Genomic DNA, 20,441 nt, shown 5'->3' with positions numbered 1-20,441 from the left:
CATTATGTAGGACCAAGTCAACGTCCAGATATAATCCTTGGCTGCAGGTACTTTTTCCTGCTCCAGTTGACAGTAGATGCTTGATAAGTGTAGAAGATACTCTGGTAGCATAATATAACAAGCAAATTAGGCATTCAAAATCTCCTTTTGTTTGTTCTTTTATTCCAATCATCATCTTCACAACCTAGGAGAAAGAATGTGGATGTCTGTAACTATTTCGTCATCATATTAGTTTCTTTTAGTTCACCAGTATTCGTATTCTCTAACATGGTACCTCAATCTTATTAAGTTTATTCTTCCAAGTTCTATTCCTTGTTTTGGGGTGTCTTCTCTGGTTTGTAGTATATCAGGACAGACCAAGAGATTGATTGAGTTCTGATTCATCTGCATAGCAAGAACTAGTTCTTTTGTAGCAATTGATTCCTTAATCTGTAGTTCTTTTTTTACTTTATCAGAGATGCATGGACTAATTTGTTATTGCATGTAAGAAAAAGACAAAATTTAAGTTTTCTGTTCAATATGAAATAAAATCACCAACTACTGATCACAGAATTGAAAAACTTGGAAGTTTGTTGGACACATACAGAGAAGTCTTGCCATTGGCAAACTGTGTCTTCAAAGGATAACTGTATCCATCCATCACACGGGATCTGCTTGATGACTTGAGATGAAGATAAAACATAAGCTTGTCAGAATCATTGCTTCGAAGACAAGACCCCAGTAACATTCATCTCACACTGTTTTTGACAATTATAATGTCTGGAAAACAAAGGACCAACAAACCTCGCTATTTAATATTACATGCTGCAAAATTACAAATTTACAGTCTATTATCTGGGATGCCAACAGCTTCCACTCTGGATATTACTTTTGTTGCTTGATTTGTGCTTAATACAAGGCAAAAATTAGAAATTTGGCGGCCAGTACGTTGTCTTGGAAAATTTTGAGGTTTTATGGTGAAAAAGAGTCAAATGTAATGTCTCCATGACTAGCTGGGAACCTCTATTTCAAGTTTCATGCAAGTACTTGAATCACATATTGTGTTGGTCAACTTCTCAGATGGTGTTCATTGATCATGTGGATGATATGTCTGAAATGAATTTGTTAGTTTACATTTTGAATATAGGATTGGTTCAGGTAAAACTTTTTGTTGGATCAGTTGGGATTTTGTTTATAAGATGGAAATGGCTTGCCGTCCAGTCTTTACATCAGACTTCTCCATGTAACTTGTGTTTTTGTTTCTTCTTCATTGTCATAGACTTTGTGAACAGAACGAATCTGTTTGGCTTTGCGGAACTGGTGGATGTGGGAAGTCAACTCTTTCAACTTTACTAGTACTGTTTCTGTCCCCATTCCAACAAGCAGTTTTCTGCTTCTTGTCAATCACTTTTATGATTTGTTTTATTTGTCTGTGGATTTAATAGCTGAAATTTCTGTTGTCAGCATCTCAATCTGAAATGAATCTACAATTTTCATCCTTCAAGTCATGCATTACTTGTGTTTATGGTTATAAACCTCTATTTAATGTGCAGGCAAGCAGGTTTGGCATTACAATAGTTTCCACTGATTCTATTTGTAATACTATGAGGAGCTTTTCTGATGAAGAAGAGAACCCATTATTTGCATCTACTTATCATGCTGGGGAATTTCCTGGATCCCGTAGCAGTAGCCAAAACGAAGAGGGAAAATGAAGCTAAAAAGTTATACAAACCTTGGAATGGCCAGGATGGTTTGAAATCAGCAAGAGTCGTTCAAGGATCAGTTGATGCAACTGCCTGTATCTTCTCAGAGGCAGGTTAAGCAGATGGAAAATGTACAGAAGTGAACAGTTCTGATGAAAAAGATGCTGAATCCAACCTCACCACTGAGCTAGTTGGTTCCAAGGTACTGGCAATCGAGGGATGCAAGGCACAAAGTGAAATGATTATTGCTAGTCTTGACAACCTAATCAAGGCCTGGGAAGTGCGCAAAGAATCAGTAGTGGTTGAGGGTGTACATTTAAGAACAGTAGGGGGGGTGCACCTTCCAGCATTTGCTTCTTGTACGCTGGCTCCTGATTCTATTCTCTATCTTTGTTGTATTTCAGATGAGGCTTATGAGGAAGCATCCTTCAATAATTCCTTTCCTCACATACATTTCAGATGAGGAAAAGCACACAGAAATTGCTATTCAAGAGAAATATATGACCCTGGATCCTTCAAAAAATAAGTATGTAAAGTAGATCAGCAATATATGTACGATACAAAACTACTTGTGCAGGAAGGCTGACAAGCACTTGGTTCCAAAGGTAAACAACCCCAATATGGACCAAAGTGTGGCATCTATTTACTCAACAATATTTTTCTGTTTGAGGAGGAGACAATTGGGGGGCTTCCTTCGATGCTGCAGCTACAAACACTTGTAAAAGTGGTGAGGAATACAGCAAGCATATAGATGCAAATTCTATCAGTTCAGAAGGAGTTCCATTTGATACAAAGACAAGGGTGGTTGCAGCATTACATGGCTATCGTAAATTCTGATGGTTCAGTTTCCAAAGCATGGCCATTTCAGGATGCAGATCTAGTGCTACTACCAGTGAGATTGGGAATCCAATATAGGGTCCCATCCAAGTTTATGATGTAGAGCCTGTTATTATACGATTTGGTAATTTTGGGCTAGCTTCTTGGCCTAATGGAACAGAAAGTACAAGCTGCATGGGCAGTTTAAATGATTCTGGAGTGGAAGAGGGTGAAGTGAAGTCTCAGGTTCCTTCTTTATCAAGTTCATCTTGTTAACATGAAGTGCACGCAAAGGAGGTATGTTTGCTTCTTAATGGTCTTTCTTCTGTCTGAATGGTAGATATAAACAGGCATAAGGCTTTTGAATTCCTTATATAAAGCCTTCAATGATTGCACAGTGATGTGTTGCTTGCTTTGTTTTAAGAACTAATTCCATTATAACTGCATATTCCAACAGAGGCCATGGTCTGTGGTCATATATGAACATATATTAACAGAGTTCTTGTGTGGACCTGCAGCTTGCACCGATTTGACTCGAGGCAAATTTCTTTAAAGGGAAAAGCGTAACTTGGCTTTTATAATCACATTGTTGAAAGAAGTAAATGCTTTCTGAATGTTGACAATGAAATACCGCACCAAAATTTTTTTTTGCTAACTGATGAAGATGATGGATTATTCCATTTTACATCAATACCCAGTCTTTTCCCTTTCATAGTTGCCTGTTTTAGAAAAATCATAAGAGAAGTGCTTGAACGAATCATTAGGGGATGAAATTATCTCCTTGTTGCGCCTATAAGCAACATATAATATGGAAGAAATCGAAATTCTATCTTCTTTTCATCCCATGTTTTATAATACACAATATATTCCCCAGAACCCTAAAGATGGAGCCTTGGGTATTGGTAGAAAAATTTGGGTGCTGTGAAATGCCTACCATTTTACTGATTCTGAACCTTTCTCCCACTTTCTTTATGTACGTTTCTGAATTACAGTTTTTAGATTTACATGGATAGTTTTACCAAACAAGTTAGCTTCTCATTCAGGGTGATCTTGACAAGTTCACGCAATTGCAGGCCAGCGCATGATATACAGTGAACTCCAACCTGAGTTATCTTCAAGATATGTCTTCTAAATGAATAGTTTCATATGCATTTTTCCTGTTCAAAGAATTCATGGTGCATGCTTTAAGATGCCAGCATGGTACCCTTATTGGTTTGACAGCCATAGCATTCGTGGCATCAATGTGAATAAGGTGACTTGAGGGGTATACCAAAATAAAGCGCCCATCTAAAAAAATGCATCTGATGCCTAAACATTGGCTTCACAGCTATGTTGACAGCTTAAACAAAATCCTCATGCATACAGAAAGGTCAGTTGCTTTCATTTGCAGCAATCCACATTCTATATTCTGTGTTCTGTGACATTTTATTGATACCCTTCTGCGCTTCATTTCGGGGTTCTTTTGATCACATCAGGATCTCATACCTTAATCAGCTTGCGGAAGAAGTTGCTGCATTCAACAGTGAGGAGGAGGCTTTTCAAGAAGATAAAGATGATTATTTGTGATGCAATTGGAGAGAGTGCAGATGAGGTTATAGTACTTCTATTGCTTCTGAAGAGCTATGTTAGTTAAAACAAGCACCCACAACTTCCAACCAGTTTTTGCCTGAACATATCATGAAATGTTAGTTTGTTTCTACCAGATGGAACGTTCCGTTGCTGATCCACTGCCACTATCTGGTGAAGAGCATGAGACATTCACAAATGAAGGGATGAGTGATGATGCTACAAGCATGAAAATGCAGGATCATTCCATCAATCTTCTTGCTGATTCTTGCCAACTGCTTAAGCTCTCAAAGCAGCTCCAAGGGAAATATTTTGGGCGCCTGCTGAACGGGCACTATGCTCAAGTGTTTTTTAGGCAAAAACTCAGGTCCTCAATCAAGACGGACCTATGTATCTTTCAAGTCCTTAAAAATGGCAGAGGAGCAATTTTTGGGAGGGGTATTCAAAAGGATCTGTGATTAGGTATGACTGCTGAATGGCAAGTACACTTAATATACTCTTTTCTGCATTCACAGATCCTTGATGAACATGTACAGTGTAAGGCTATTAATAGGTCATGTGCAGGTTCTGGAGTGATAATTCTTGTACATCCCATTCAATCAGAGTTCTGGCCTTTCCCCTTTTTTATGTAAATAAACTTTCCAATTGGGACTAATGTTTTGCCACCTACAGCCTAGGACTTCAAGACTCTCTCATCCCTCTAACGAATGTAAAGGAAGCTGATCTCTGTACATGTTTGGTTTAAGCAATGAAACTTCTGTTATCACTTTAAAAAAAAAAGAATCTAATGTAACTAACATTTTACTTAGATTCTATAATAACAATATTTTCAGCAGCCCTCCGAACTCTGGTTTTGCTGAAGCCTTCAGCACTGGGTTTTCACTTTTTATTTTTTATTATTATTTTTAAATAATTGAACCTTTACATTTCACCAGAAAGGCCTTATAGTACATAAGAACCACGGAAGTTAAATCAAAGGCTTCAGATACATTTAGTAAACATGTTGATACCAGTTTTTTGGGAAAATAGTTGGGTAGTTTGATTAACAGACTGTTAAATTACATATCATTAAACCTTTTTTTTTTTTTTTTTAATTTAATATTTGAACTTTTTGTCCCATTGATCTTTGCTTCGAATCCAAAATAAAAGGGATCAGCTAATCTAAACTCCAAGGGAGTTCCCTTTTGAACCCCCCACCCAAAAGAAAAAGGTCTAAAATCCAAACTCCAAAGGAGGATCATGGTAATATTGGAGGCATAGTTATTCTGGGAAAAAAACAATTGTGCCTGGAATATTGTTAATAAAGAATCAACCCAGGAATTTCTAGGATATTACTCAAAAGAATTCACACCAATACATGAATGCTTGAGTCTATTGTCTCAAACATACAACTCAGGATCTTGGGGGAAAAAGGAAGAAATACAGAATGAAACAGAGTAAGGCATCACTGTGTAACGACATATGTATCCTTGTAGCTTCCAAAATTCTGTTTTAGCTTCTCTCGGCCCACCTTTCTGCTTGGTTCTTCACAGTTTCACTTCTCATAGCCTTCTACTTTTGGTGGCATTTAAGAGGGTCAAGAAGGCACATTCAATAATATATAAGCGAAGGCAATAGGGCAATGGAAATGCAGCCACCACATTCCACAGATGAAACAGATGCATCAGCAGCAGGACATACCAATTCTGGTTAAGAGGAATGAATTAGAAGACAACATATCCTCTTTTTCCTCTTCTGCTATCATGATTACAAATGAGTTGGCAAGGACGACATACAAGACGCTGTTGAAGTGTCTAACCTAAAAGCCTAATCTATTGACCAGAGTTATCCAACTGGTATATGAACTATGATGTCATTCAAGGTCTCATAGAATTTCCAGCCTGGGGTTTTTCCAACACTTCCCCATCAAATGCTGCTCCACTTTGGGTGGTAATACATGTGACATATGTTCCACTTATTTTGAGTGACTAACAAGATTTATTATAACGCAGTGCGACTCGATGAAACCAATACCAACTAATGCTTAAGCCAAAATTAAAAGCTTAAATCATTAGGTGGAAATGCTTGAAAAACTCCCAAGGTTCCAAGGTTTTCTAAGGTGAGATTTTCCCAAGACAACTAAAAGCCTAAGTTATTATCTAGATATGCTCAATTGATATATGATGGAATCCAAATTCAAATTTCCAAGGTTCCAGAGTTTTCTGAGGTAGAACTTTTCACAAGACAACTAATTGGATCTTGCAGGACAATGGGCAGATATAAATATTAGGTGAGAATCTGAATCAACCATGCTGTATCTACCTACTTAAACTCCACAAGTTATATAATAAGCCAGATGGTAAAGCAAGAAAACAATCCCTAGCAGGACGCTTGTGCGCCAGTAGGAATTTTTGGACCAGGAAGATCCCATGAGGAGGACTCATCAATTGCTAGGAGTCAACCAGGCAGTAACTACCTACTTAAACTCCACAGTTATATAATAAAGGATGAAAACAATCCCCAGCAGGCGCTTACGCGCCAGTAGGAATTTTGGGACCAGGAAGATCCCATGAGGATCACCTGCTAGGCCAATCCTTCATATGCATATAACAGATGAGGCAATCAATAATGATTGTTAGAACTTCAAGTAGAAGGCATCAAAGAATGAAAAGGATCCAGTAAAGATTCTAGACCCTTTATGGCATGGGAAAATCATAAATAAAGGTTTAGTGAGAAGTTAATCATCATTTTACATGATTTCTATCAAGACTTGGGTTTTCACCACATTCATCCCTAATTTGAAAGCCATGAAATACAGAAATACCAAACACTGAAATGAATCCAAAAATTTGGAACAAGACATGGTGACACTGAAACAAAGGAAAAACAAGTATACTATGATGGAAAATAGTGTATACTAAAACAATCTTATAGCAAGAGTGTATTTTTTTCTTCATCTTTCAGTTGGGTTCTTTATGAGTGCATACTTTGTCACAAGCACAAAAGATCCAACAATATGCAAATACTTCTTCTAGGAGGGATAACCACAACAAGTCCTCATATGATTTCCCCTACCAGATATGCTGCAAACTTGAAGAACTACACATCAAAGCTCAAGTACACCTTCTCAACTACAAAATCTACCTAAAGGGGCTAACTCATTTGAATTGATATAGCATAAGATTCTAAAATATTTATGCTTTGGCTCTTTCTGATGCATACAATATCATTTGAGAGTTCAAACTCTTGACAATTTCTAGTTTCTTAAATACAGTTCTGCTTTGAGATTAAAAATATTTTGCAGCTGAAAGAGGCAAGATATATTACTTCATAGTACATGCTAAACCAGAAGAGTTGGAAATGCATAACAAAAAAGAGTTTTTTTCAAGTCCATTGAAATGATTGAGAGGTCAACATCAATGCATGATTAATGTATAAACTCATGATAACTCATATAAGCAGATTGATCAAATTGAATGGAAAAGTGCCATCAGCATTAGGCTGTCAAACATAAGTGAAGACTATTTATGTTAAGATCATAAAGGCAAAGAACAGTCACTTGAAGAAACTATACAATGTTGGTTACCAACTGATAGAGATCATTGAAACCATAATCATGTAACAATTTCTTGGCACAGAAGTTCAAGCTTTCAGGTATGAAGGTACATATCAATATCCCAACCAGTTTCACTTCAGTGGGTAATGAATAACACAAACGCCATTTGAAGTTATGCTGTTTATTAAATTTCAGTGAACCATGGGATCAACATGAACACAGAATACAAACATTTTAAACTGCAACACCTTTTCAACCTTCTCAATTCAATGAAGGGCGAGGAAAAACAAAACTGTGAAAATCTCTTTTACAAATAATCGTAATCGGGTCCTACCCATTTCTCAAACTATTCTCGCATTTCGAATAACTTCAAGACCTCATCTTCTCAAATCCGCATTGTCTGTTTCACGAAAAAACCCACCAATGAATTCTCTTCACAGACCCAAATAAAATATGCAACACAGAGTAATCAAAATAAAATTGATAAAAACGCTACCATTGTTTTGAGGGTTTATCGAGCGTTGATTTATCAACAGATGTAGCCGCTGAGTTTGCAGATTCTTCAGCTTCAACAAGCTTTCGGAGTCTCTCTTGAAGAACTCGAACCCTGTCCTCAGTTTTCCGAAGCTTTCTCCATCTATATGTGGACCATAAAGCGAGTCCACCATAGACGAAGACGTAAGAAGCCCAAACGTAAGGATAAGTCTCTGCGTGTTCTCTGATCTTCCGATACTGTTCTTCTACCTTCCCCTTCCACTCCGCTGGTGATGACAACTTCGCTATTTGCTGTTCTTCTTCTTCTCTCTTCTCTTCAGTGGCCATTTTGTAAGATACAGTTCTGCAAGTCCTTTTCTTGGGTAAGAAGACTCAACTGTGCTTTAAAACTCGGAGAATCGACTCACAAAGCCGGCTATTATCTCCGAGTCAACCCACCGAAATACCTTCACATCAGTTTACTTCGTAGTTCATACTTCGCAGACAAGAACAGAGAGAATAGAAGATAGGGTTTTATTTGGGTGCGTTTGTTAACTCTCTCAGAGAACGTTTTCCTTGTTTTCGTGTGCTGTGAGAACAGAAAACAGTTGAATTGTTTTTAATAAACTGGTTCGTTTTTGTGTGCTAGAAAAACGGACAAAATGAACCGGTGATTGCGAAACATGTCCGAGTTGCTTCTCTGTTTTCAAAAACAATTTTAAAGAAACTGTGCCCGATAATTCACTGCAACTCTGAGGTCTCTCTTGTCGATATGCTTAGGGTTCAAACTGGTTCTTCTTCTCCTCTCTAAGTCTCATCTGGCGACACTTGCATTCCAACTTGGGGCGAGATATTGCCTTGTTTGATCGTTTTTCACTGCACCTGAGGTAAGACTTGAGACATTCTTCCTCTTACTGTTTTAAGTTGTTGGTTGCGTCTCGTCTCTCCCCCAATCTCTCTCTAATGAGGCTGTAGCCATAGTTTAGATAATGTGAAACTAAATTTGAAACGTGAACTGACTCTTAAGAATAGGTTGGTTCAAGCTGAGGGTTTCAATTAATCGGCTTGATTTTATTTTTAATCTGTCTAATTAGTTATGATCTAGCATTGGGCTTTTCTGAAACCAAGACTATAAAAGAAATTGTCAGTTTTGATTCAGGTCTGCTTTGAATTTTGCATGCATACATGACCTGAAGGATTGGCGCCAATTCTACCATTCTCTATTCCTCCATATTCACTTTCGTCAATATGATCTGAGTGAAATTGAAGAGCCTTTTATGACGCCGTCACCCTCCTTCCAACATTTCTCTGAATCTAAGGAAATTATCTGACATTTAATGTTGCTGTACTCCTTTTATTTTCTTCTTCCTTTCTTGATATTTTGCCTCTGCCGTGTTCCATAAAGTATAACAACCTTTTTTCTTCTTCATTCTTTTGATTGGGTAACTACTTACAAACCCATCTTACTTAAGTTTCTAATTTATGGGGGGAAGAAAAAAACAAGTGAGGAAGAACATATTTTCTTAGCATATGAGCATAAGTATGTTGGCTGGGAAGAGGTCAAATCTTCTAAATCCTACATGTAGACTTTTCCTTACCCACCAGATTTACATAGTATGTTGGCTTGAACAGTCTTCCCATTTTCAATAGCCATCAGGCTCAAGGTGGTTTGGCCTCCTGATAAATTTGAGCGACCAATGGAGAGAGAGAGAGAGAGCCAATCTTCAAGGTGGGGGGAGAACAATTCTTTTATTGTCAATTATTTCTAGCCTTTAAGTGAGGGCGCAATTGTCCTGTTATGAATTGATAGAGTCATTTTAAAAGTTGGCAACCAAAGTAAATGAGCGCTAGAAGGTTTACCTAGTTACTTAAAGAAATTGGATTGAAAAGGAGTGAGAGTTGGCTGAAAGGCTTAGAGACTTGAAAACCTTTCCAACTTTATGAATCCTAGTTTCTATCCATTGTCAGTTTAGTTTCTACTTGTAACTAGGGAGTTTATCCTCGTCTCTCGTTATTTTCAATATGTCCTTGTTACTTCCTAGATGTCCATCCCACTACATCATACCGTCTTGTATGATTGTCTGTATATTTCCCTGAGTTTTAGGGTTTTTTGTTTGTGGTACACTCTGTTTGTGCCGCTCCCCTTCACCTGCGTTTAATTTTAGTGCAACACCATCTGCTTTGTCACCTTCCTTGTTTATGATCGAGCCCTGGTGTTTGAAATAATCACTTTACTAAGTTTCTCATTTATTTTTGCCATTTCATTAGCCATCCTATTGCAGCTGAAGTTACACAATATATACTTTGTCTTTGTTTTACTTATCTTAAAACCTTTTAATTCTAAGGTTTTCTCCATATTCCAACTTGTTGATACTCCTTGCCTTTGTCTAATCCATCAATGCAATAACGTCAACAAAAAGCATACATTGAGAGACTTGATCTTTTTTTTTTTTTTTTGGATGAATAAATAATGAAATTGAAAACAAAGAAGGTACAAGAGAAATCAACCTTCAAGAAGAAGGCCGGAAGGAAGATCTGAGGCCCTAGGAGACAACAATGAGCCTGTTCCTTGGGGTATCATCAACCAGGGGGTGGGGAATGGAAATGAGTCTAATCGAAACATCAAAATAGATGGCATTCCAAATCATATCTAAAGAGCGGGATTTGGGTTTCCATCTTCCAAAATTGCGCTCCCACCACAAATGGTGGATAGTGGCACAGAAGACTACCTTACCTATCCGGTCACAGATGGAGGAGCTAGAAAAGTTTCTTAAAACCTAAGACTAATCTTGAGCAAAGCCAAAAGAACGCTTTGAATGGGGCCAAATGGAAGCTAGGGCTTTTCCCCAGAGGGGACTAGAGAAAGGGCAAGAAAAAAAATAGGTGCTCAAGGTTTTTTGAGCCATTCCAACATCGGAGGCAATTGGGGCTAGCGGGGATGTGGCGGCCAATGAGGAAGGATTGGGAGGGCAAGGTTGAGGGTCCTCTAGAGGGTGAGAGAATGACGGGGAATGTGGCCTTTAAACCTAGCCAAAGGGGGCTAAGGGGGCTTAGGAGAAGGGGTACGAAGAAGTTTTCAAGCTAAAGAAGTGGAAAAGATTTTAGTTGGGGACGGGAGCCAAACAGTGAGATCAAGAGGGGAGTTCAAAAGGGAGGGAAGAGAATTCGAAACCAGTGTGAGACTGGGTGGGGGGAGGGGCACAGGAGCCATCGGTGATGAAGGTGGAAAGGTGGATGGATTTGGGGATACGGGTGTCATAAATAGCACGTGCACCAAACAAGGTGAAAAGAATGCCCAACGGATGCCACGGGTTAAGCCAAAAAGAGGTGGTATAGCTAGTGGAGATAGAGGTTGAGATAACAGGGAGAGCACACGATCTCAATAAGAGAAGCTTTCTCCAAATTTATGATGGGTTGGAGGGCATAGGGACGGTCCAAAGGGAGTCGAAGCGGAGAAGATAAGAGTAGACCCAATTAACCTAGATGGAATCATGCTTGGAAGCAAATTTTCAAATTAATTTAAGGAGACAGGTCATGTTGACATCAAGAATTTGACGGATTCCCATGCCACCTTTGGAAATTGGACGACAGATGGTCGACCAGCTAACATGGAGAATAAAGCGTGTGGCTTCCGGACCCTTCCAAAGGAAATCACTTAAGAGGGACTCCATGGCGTGGATGGTAGATATAGGGATGGAAAAAATTTCACACCAATAGAGATAAGAGGATTGGAGAACAGAGCGAATGAGCACCACTCTACCAGCGAAAGAGAGGAGCTTGCCTTTCCAAAGTTGGAGCTTCTTACGGATATGGTCTAGCATGGGGGAGCAGTCGTGACAAGTGAGTTTGCCAGGGATATAATCGGGAGACCTAGGTAGACAACAAGAAAGGAACCTGGCTTGAACCCCGTGAGATGGAGGAAGGAGGTGCACAACTGATCAGAGACACCAGAAAGAAAGAGGGTAGACTTGTTAAGATTGACCCTAAGGATAGAGAGGGAATCGAAGAGGGAGAGGGCTGAGAGAATGGAGGAAATGGACATGTGATCGGCTTTGGAGAAGATCATTAAGTCATCAACGAAAGTAAGGTGGGTGAGATTAAGGGATTTGCATTTGGTAATAGGGGAGATGAGAAGCTGGTCAGTTTTAGATTGGAGGATGCGGGAGATAACCTCCAAGGCCAAGGAGAAAAGATAAAGAAAGAGGGGGCATCCTTGGCGGATACTAACACCAGAAGGGAAGAACCTAACAGGGGAGCCATTGGGGATAATGGAGAAGTGGGGGGTGGAGATGCATATCTCAATCCAATGGATAAAGGGAGGAGGGAATCCCAATGGATAGAGTCAAAGGCTTTGTGGACGACCTTAAGAAGGGCAGCAGGGGAGTGGGAGGATCTGTCAAATCCACAAACAATCTCCGCATAAAAGAGGATATTATTTGCTATACTATGGCCAGAGATGAAAGCGGGTTGGTTCGAACTCACAAGGGAAGGCATAACCTTTTTGAGTCTATTTGCTAGAATCCTAGAGATGAATTTGTAAAGGAGATTACAAAGAGAGATAGGGCGAAAATTCGAAAGGGAGGAGGCTCCCTGCTTTTTGGGGATGAAACAGAGGAAGGTTTGGTTGATGGAAGAGAGTTGAGACGGGTTAAAGAAGAAGCTACGTATAGCACGTACAAGGTCTTCCTCGATAAAATTCCAAGTAGTAAGGAAGAAACCCATACTAAAGCCATCAGGGCCCAGGAGCTCGATTAACTTTATGGGATTGGATGGCTAAGAGAATCTTATCAGGGGAAGGGATAGCATGGAGAGAGGCAAGAGAAGAAGGGTCAATGAATTTATTGAGGTGGCCAGAAGGGAGGGGGGAGAGGAGACTAGAAAAGAAGGAGATGACCTCAACCTTGATGCTAGGAGGATTAGAAATCCAAGTACCATTACTGGCGAGGAGGAAAGGGATGGAGTTGAAGTTGTGGCGAGCTTTAAGCGATTGGTGAAAATAAGCGAAATTAGAGTCACCAAGCTCAAGCCATTTGATTCTAGCTTTCTAGCAGAGAAAACTTTCTTCTTGGGAGGTAAGGGAGGAGAGATCCAGGGAGAGGGCCTTCTCATCTTCTGCCAAGGAAGGGTTAAAAGGGTCATCTTGGAGGAGGGACTGAACCCATAAGAGGTCCAATCTACAAGAAGAGACCCTAGATGAGATATTACCAAACGAGGAGGAATTCCAAGAACGGAGATCATCCTTGGTATTGCGGAGTTTGTGAGCAAAGGCAATGAGGGGGAAGGAATGACAATGGACAGGCTTTAACCAAGCCTTTTTGACTATAGGAATGAAGGAAGAGTTAGAAATTCACACGTCAAAGAATTTGAAAGGCTTGGGACCAAAGGAGGCAGGGGGAAGAAGATGGACGAGACAAGGGGAGTGGTCGGAAAGACTAGAATGGGAGAAGGAAGTGTGGGAGGCAAGAAAGCAAGAAAGCCAGGAATCATTAGATAGGAAAGGGATCAAGTTTAGAAGCAATTTTGGTAGATCCTACTTGACGATTTTGCTAAGTAAGGGGTAGCCCGACCAACGAAGGTCGGAAATACAAGAGGCATCGATGCATGAGTTGAAAACATCAATTGTGGCAGGGTCAGGGGGAGAGCCTCCAACATGCTCATGAGAATACTGGATAATGTTGAAGTCCCCATCAATACCCCAAGGAAGACCCACAGTGGAAGAGGAGATAGAACGGTTATCCTCCCAAAGGGGGATACACTCGGAGGCTCGATTGAAGCCATAGACAATGTTAGAAAGAAGGGGGGGGGGGTAAAGTATGGGCTCAATTCAACAGCTAGCTATCAATCGCCTTTTCTTTCTTCGTGCTATTTTGGATTTTTGAAAAAAATGGTTGAAAAGGCTCATGTAAGGCTACAAAGTGCCACCACGGGAAAACTTAAATTGATCCTCCCAGTGCTTTAAAATTACTTGCATGTTACATCTAATATTAACTGAGGTTTTGTGTTACGAGTTTTAGCCTGAAGATGGATATACTTGCATGTCATGGCATTAATAAGTTATAATCCTTATGTTTTTATTTTATGAGTTTTAAGTGCCTCGTTTTTATTCATGTTGCAGTTTGATCATATTGCCATTCAAAGACCACCCTTGTGGTATCAAAACCCTTTAATGTCTACAGGGGATATTGACTCTTACGACGATAGAAGTCCGTATTATTCCACTGAATCCTCAAACAAGTACTTGGTTTGATCACTGCATGCAGATGAGGGTGTATGTTTGAGATTGTCTTTCCTTCTTTCATGGTCAATGTAGGAATTTGATGTGTTGGATATGTGAACTCCATACCAGTTCTTTAGTCCTAAAAAGGTCTATGCCGGGGCTGGATCTTAGTTTTGCTTGGGTTTCTTTTATGCTGCTATCTCATCCAAGCTCCTCCTGCAATTTGGAAGTCAGATTGTTTCAGCCATTCAAAATGAAAGGTAGTCATTTATTTCTTTGCCATTGTTTGTTTCATCCCCAAATACTTTTGATAACCGGTTCCAAATTGATGTGGACAGATGTCCTTTTAATTTTTTTTTCCTTTTTTTTTACGGGGATCTTAATCCTCAGTATTTGATTATTTTGAGTGTATTCAATAATGTGAAATTGCATAAATTAAAGGGGATCTACGCTGGGGTTGGATCTTTGTTTTGCTTGGTTCGGTCTCCTTCTTGGGTTTCTTTTATGCTGCTATCTTATCCAAGCTCCTCCCACAATCTGGAAATCAGATCGTTTCAGCCATTCAAAATGACAGGTATTCATTTATTTCTTTGCCATTGTTTATTTCATGCACAAAATACTTTTGATGACTGGTTCTAAGTAGATGTAGACAGACATCCTTTTAAAATTTTCTTTTGGCTCTTATTCCTCAGTGTTTGATTATTTTTAGTGTATTCAATAATGTGAAATTGTTTAAAATCAAAGTGGACATACAAACATCAGGGGTGGAAGTCCCTTTTCCTTTCCTCTTTCGGTTTAATTTTCAATTCTTCCTATTAGTTTAAGAAGATATGCATGTTTGCTGGTCATAGACCATTGGCCATTTTCATTGAGAATCCTGGGACCAATGTTTTTTTACGCAAGCAAGTCTAGAGGATATCTCATTACTAGCACCAGGTTTGCCACATGGAAAGTTGATGTGAAACTTCAACTGTGTAGAGATCCAGAGATTGATCTAGGCTGGCCAGATGTCTAATTTCAAACTCAGATCTACTGATGTAACCACGGATCTAGGGTTGGGGGTAAAACTGGAATTTCCCTAGAATGTGGCTGCCCAGGAAATTCCAGCAAAGGATAGATAACAATCCAAGCCTGATGAGAATGATTTTCAGATTCGAATTTTATCGGTTCTTGAAACTCAGATTTGAATTTTGAATTTTAGGGCAAGCTAGGGTTTCGGCTAGGGTTTGGGAATGGTCTAGGGTTGGTTGTCTTGCAGTTCAGATCTGAGATTACTGCTGTGTGCAATTCAAAAGTTATTTCAGAAAGTAGGGGCTGGAGTTTAGGTGTTTAAGATTTATCTGGAATTTCTCTAAATTCTGCAGATTTTTCTTGAAGAAGATGGAGTGCCGAAATTCTAAAAACCAAAAAATAGGACTGCTTTGGGGAAACTAGTGTTAGGACTGATACCTAGAGGATTCTGCAATTCTAATGAGGGTAGAATGGGTTTAAACAGAGCAGGGAATAGGGGATCCTAATGGGGTTGGGATTTGGAGGCAGTGGAGAAGAAGGAGAAAGGGGGAGGGACTCTCCGGTTGGAGGAACTGACTGGGGCTGCAGGAGATTGAAGGGGAAGGGGCAGGAGTGAGTTGTGATGGAGTTGGGGGGTTGGTCTAGATCAGACAAGGGGGAAAGGGCTGGGGAAGGTGGCATAAGGCAGGGGAGGGTGTAGGAAGGCTTGTGGACAGAGATGGGGGCTGGGGCTCTTGGACTTAAATACTTGCTGGAGTTGCTGACTGATGCTTCTGAGCTTGAAGATGGAATGCTAGAATTGAATTAGAAAGCTTCAAAGACAACTGCAGGGTCCCCCCCTTAGGAACCCTCCCAACAGTCAGGCAATTAATTTAAATTCTTAATTCATCAAATCTGAAAATAACTTACATGAAAAGGCTATTTATAGCATGAAAATAAGACTTACTCAAACTGGGATCTCCTTACTGATGGGTCCCATTATATATAGAACTGGACTCTTTATCAACACTTAAGAAAATGAATAAAATTACTACGAGTTTTCAACCCTTAGATTGGAAGCTCACTAACATACTTTAAGTTATCTTTTAAACACATGCTAATTAGATAATTCAAGATTGAAGCAAACAACTCAACTCAAGATAAAATACTCAAAACAAATCCTAACTGGACTCAAACTGACTTAACAAAATTCTGAAATAAATTCTAAATTAACTTCAGGAGTAAATTAAGGGCTAAAATGCCCAAAATTCCCCTCTTGTGGGGTTCAACCACTTTATGGAGGCTTCTTTGATCCTTCTTTGGGGCCCCACTTAGGGTTTAAGCCAGGGGGCTTTTTTGTTCAGTGTTCACATCATCTAATTTCATGTGTTGGTATATACCCCTGTATAAACTATCCATTTCCCTTTAGAAAATCTTGTCTTCACTGGATTTTCAAAGCTTTTTTTTTATATGAAAAGAGTTTTCAAAGATTTATTTTGCCAGTTGGTCAATGTCCGTTTGAGGTCTAACCATCCACAAAATTTCATCTCTCATAATGTGTTGTATGAGATATTTCCATTGAATCTCTAGACCTGCTGGACTACTTGCTGCATTAAGAAAATATCATTACTAACAAATGAAAAACAGTCAGTCTAATGACACTGCTTCTTCTGTTTACTCGTAGTCCTCAAACATGACCCTTTTCAATATGATTTTACCCAACAAACCTGCTTCTTGTAAACCATGCATCTCTTAAAACTGGTTTACCTCAAATTAGTATGAAAATTAAAAATATTGTTTCAGTTTTGCTTTGTGACGACCTCTCATTCGAATTTTACTTATTGCCAGACTTTGTTTTCTTTACACGTGCATTCGCTTTTGTATGTGTGTGAGTATGCAACACACAGATGCACACTCTTTTACTCTCTCTTTATGCACATGTATTTGCATATGTATTCTGACATCTTCTATTTCAGGTACTACTGCTTATTGGTTCCCTTGACACTCCCAGTGCTCGTAGTTGCTGTTTATTTCCATTGGCTTAGTATGAAACTCTTCAAGCATGCTTGATTTATCAATTTGTGTCAGGTTTGAAACTAGCCCATTTTGATATTTTCAAGTTCCAAGTTGAGAACTAATGAGAAAACTATTGTACTCATTTTGCCTTTCCTTGCCTTCACCTGGCTTTTGATTGTCAAGTAGTGCATCTTCCCCAAAATGACCATTCCCACTGAAATACTTTTCCATTTTTCACTACAACGCCTTACTTCTTAATATTTTTCGTCCATTTTTTTCCCATGTAAGCTTTCTTCAAGATGGGAATTAAAAATGAATGTGGTGATCAGTGCAAGATGAAAAAATAGTAAAATTCATGGTAGGTCATTATTTAATCCATGAGAGGGACAAAAAATTTGGGACAACCAAAAAAGGGGGCGGGGACTATCTTTGTAGGTCAGAGGTTGCGCAAAAGGAAACATTCTTATTGTACTCTGTACATACAACAAATAATCCATTTATATTCTTTAATGACTGTTTCAGGTTACATGCACCCAAACTTAAATGGTTGGCCTTTTCTCTTTCGGTTGGGGTATCAGGCCATCATTAAGCTGACAATATTGGGGATCATTTTGTTATGGAATGTCATGGCTTGCAGGGAAATTACATAGCAATTCATTTGAATTAACACCTACCCTTCACATCACAGCCATGCTCTTGTGGGTCCAGATGGGAAATTAAAATCGCTTTTCAACTCGATTTATGCTGTGTTGCTATTAAATGTTAGACATACAGCTACAAATTATTAAGTCAATCCAATTTCAAAGAAAAAGTACAAAAATAGAGTACATGCTGCAGTATCGCATAAAAGAAACAAGTTGCAGGCAAAGTCCATTGAGGTGCAGTGCCTTACTGTTTCAGCAGAAGCTGCTGCACATTTGTTAGGGTACATGGTATTTAGCTGTTGAAGCAATGAACTGCTGTTGGCAGGTTCACCTGTTGTGTTGGATGAAGGTTAAGCCTTCAGGACTGGTGTTCAGCTCTTGTATCATACTGGGAAAGCCTCATTGTAAATGTTATACCTACTGGTTTACGTGCTCTGCACATCCACCTGTAATATTTTCTCTAATTATTATGCCCGGTGTACATCCAGTTAAGGTTGAGCTGAATCCTTGCTTCCAGATTATTAAGGTCCTACCATTGTATAACCAGGATTTAGCTTAACTCTCAACAGAAAGGCTTATTCAATAGAATGGTCAATGTGTTTCTGTTGCCTGCAAAGTTGTTTTGAGTTCTTTAGTAGGTTGGGCAAATTGTTCAGGGCTGTACGGGTGACTACTGCTGTATTGTGCTGTTAAAAGATAGTTATTTATATAGTCATTGCTGCCTATGCGTACGATGCAAAATGGACTCGGATAAGTACTGCAGGAGCTCATCTTTGGTTTTGAAGTTGTTTGGTAGGTAGAAGTTAGCAGTTTCTTGGAACAAGTTAATTTGTACCTGCAGGGCTAAATTCATCACCTGCATGATAAACCCATTGCATAAGAAATTCCTAGAACCTCCTTATAATTAAAATGTTCGTCTCAAATATTATAAACTGAGATCTCTACTTATGTAAGTTTAATGCCTTAATCTGAACTCTATACTGACACTGTTTCCTGTTGCAGTGTAGTTTCTTGCCAATGTAGTTCCTATTTCTTGGAGGATGTCAGTCAATCCAGAGGCATGATTTGTTCCTAGCCACTGAAAGACTCGGAACACCAGGTACACCTAGAAATGCAATGCAATTAAAGACCATGGGGGAAAAAATTAATCAGATCGAAAAGGGTGGTCAAAGTGATTAGCTACGAAACTAAAACAAACATTACAGCAAATGACAAACAACTAGTATGAGGATAATGATTTTGTTAAATTCTTTTGTAGATCATTTAGAATAGTTCCTCCCCTCATTTCGATGTAATCACTCCTCTCCCCAGTTTGTTAGCCATAATGTGCATGAACCACTAACAATGTTCTGTGGTTTTGGATCATGTGGTCAATTTTATTTGTCTACTTGCCTAGAAAATCTGCAGTAAGTGTTGCCATTGCTGCATATGCTTGTTGGACCATCTGGGAAGTCCATGATGTATGGATTGTAGATCACTTTCACAAGTGTGTAAGGAGTATTATTGTGGCCACAGTTGGGAAGTGAATGTCCAAATATAAAAGTAGCTGGGGTAAGGGGACTTTGAGCATTTTGCTAGGAAGAGAAAAAGAAGCAAGGCGAAGTGACAGTGAGATGGCAAAGGTTTTAGCCATGTTCTATTGCATATTTCTCACATGGTTTTTGCAGCAATGAGAGGCTCTGATTATAATTGTTGTTTGTATCTCAAAAGTGAAAATATGTACGAATCAATGACTGGGTAAAACAGGCGCTTCAACTTCAGTGCTGCCGACAGTCGAGTTTCGATCTTTGGCAGCAGGTGCTACACCATTAATGTTGCAAAACAAGGAACACTGACAATTAGCTTGTACTCTTGTGATCATTTCTATTATTTCTTATCTAGAAATTCGTTGGTTTTCTAACCAAAAAAGATAAACACAATCCTCTCTGCTGGCTAGAATCAGCCCTTGAGATTTTTAAGATGAGGAAGTGGATATGAATTGGGTTTTGTTGGTTCTGTTAAATCCATTGGAATTGATGAAAAAATTTGTTGAGATCGGTAAAATTTGGAATAATTCCCGGCAGATATGCCCTACCTGATTTGATTTGAATCTTTAGATTAAACTGGTGAAAATAACAATAAATGAAGATTTGATCCTTAGACCAAATTGGTGGAAGAAACAATAACCGAAATTTTTTCTTTGAATCCTTAGACCAAACTGGTTAAAGTAAGAATAAGTGAAAATTTCTTCTCCCTTAGTATTATTTGAATAGACCAAACTAATGAAAAGAACAAGGAATTTTCCCCCTCTCTCCTGTGTATTTGCTCTCTATTTACTCTACTCCTCTCTCAAAAGCAAGGAAAGAAATTTCGGATATTTCGCCCGGTTCGCTACCCACAATTACTGAATTACGCCGATATCTCGGCGATATTTCGCCCCCTATAGAAATTTCGCCCTAATTTTTTTTGAGTATTTTTATGCAATAATTTTGGTAAATTTGATGCCTATCCTAATCTGATGC

At 39.0% G+C, this 20,441-nt stretch overlaps 1 protein-coding gene, 1 long non-coding RNA gene and 1 pseudogene across 5 annotated transcripts; 2 read left to right on the top strand and 1 right to left on the bottom strand.

Annotated features, from left to right (window-relative positions):
- Nucleotides 1–1,541: 1,541 nt before the first annotated feature.
- Nucleotides 1,542–4,804, top strand: LOC149008330 (P-loop NTPase domain-containing protein LPA1 homolog pseudogene; annotated as a pseudogene). Its single transcript, XR_016175003.1, has 3 exons — nucleotides 1,542–2,795; nucleotides 3,542–3,867; nucleotides 3,974–4,804. The product of XR_016175003.1 is annotated as a P-loop NTPase domain-containing protein LPA1 homolog pseudogene (transcript).
- A 380-nt stretch (nucleotides 4,805–5,184) lies between these two features.
- LOC149008329 (uncharacterized) lies at nucleotides 5,185–8,601 on the bottom strand. The gene is made up of 2 exons (XM_089166262.1): nucleotides 8,096–8,601; nucleotides 5,185–7,999 (listed from the first exon to the last, which is right to left on the bottom strand). Coding segments are annotated over exons 1-2 (327 nt in total). The 5' UTR covers nucleotides 8,422–8,601; the 3' UTR covers nucleotides 5,185–7,998.
- Nucleotides 8,602–8,644: 43 nt separating this feature from the next.
- On the top strand, nucleotides 8,645–20,239 carry LOC149008328 (uncharacterized). 3 transcript variants are annotated; one of them, XR_016175128.1, is made up of 5 exons: nucleotides 8,645–8,960; nucleotides 14,189–14,550; nucleotides 14,732–14,864; nucleotides 17,257–17,368; nucleotides 18,943–20,239. It is a non-coding gene; the product is annotated as an uncharacterized LOC149008328 (long non-coding RNA). The 3 variants fall into 3 exon arrangements; XR_016175127.1 differs by having other exon boundaries at nucleotides 8,837–8,960; nucleotides 14,189–14,864; nucleotides 18,948–20,239; XR_016175126.1 differs by having other exon boundaries at nucleotides 8,837–8,960; nucleotides 14,189–14,864.
- The last annotated feature ends 202 nt before the right edge of the window (nucleotides 20,240–20,441 follow it).

The sequence above is a fragment of the Hakea prostrata genome, chromosome 8, assembly GCF_041222555.1.
Source record: "Hakea prostrata isolate BN-2017 chromosome 8, UWA_Hpros_2, whole genome shotgun sequence".
Classification (NCBI taxonomy): Eukaryota; Viridiplantae; Streptophyta; class Magnoliopsida; order Proteales; family Proteaceae; genus Hakea; species Hakea prostrata.
Note: the sequence above shows the minus strand (reverse complement) of the source record. Positions and strands in the feature narration are given on the sequence as shown.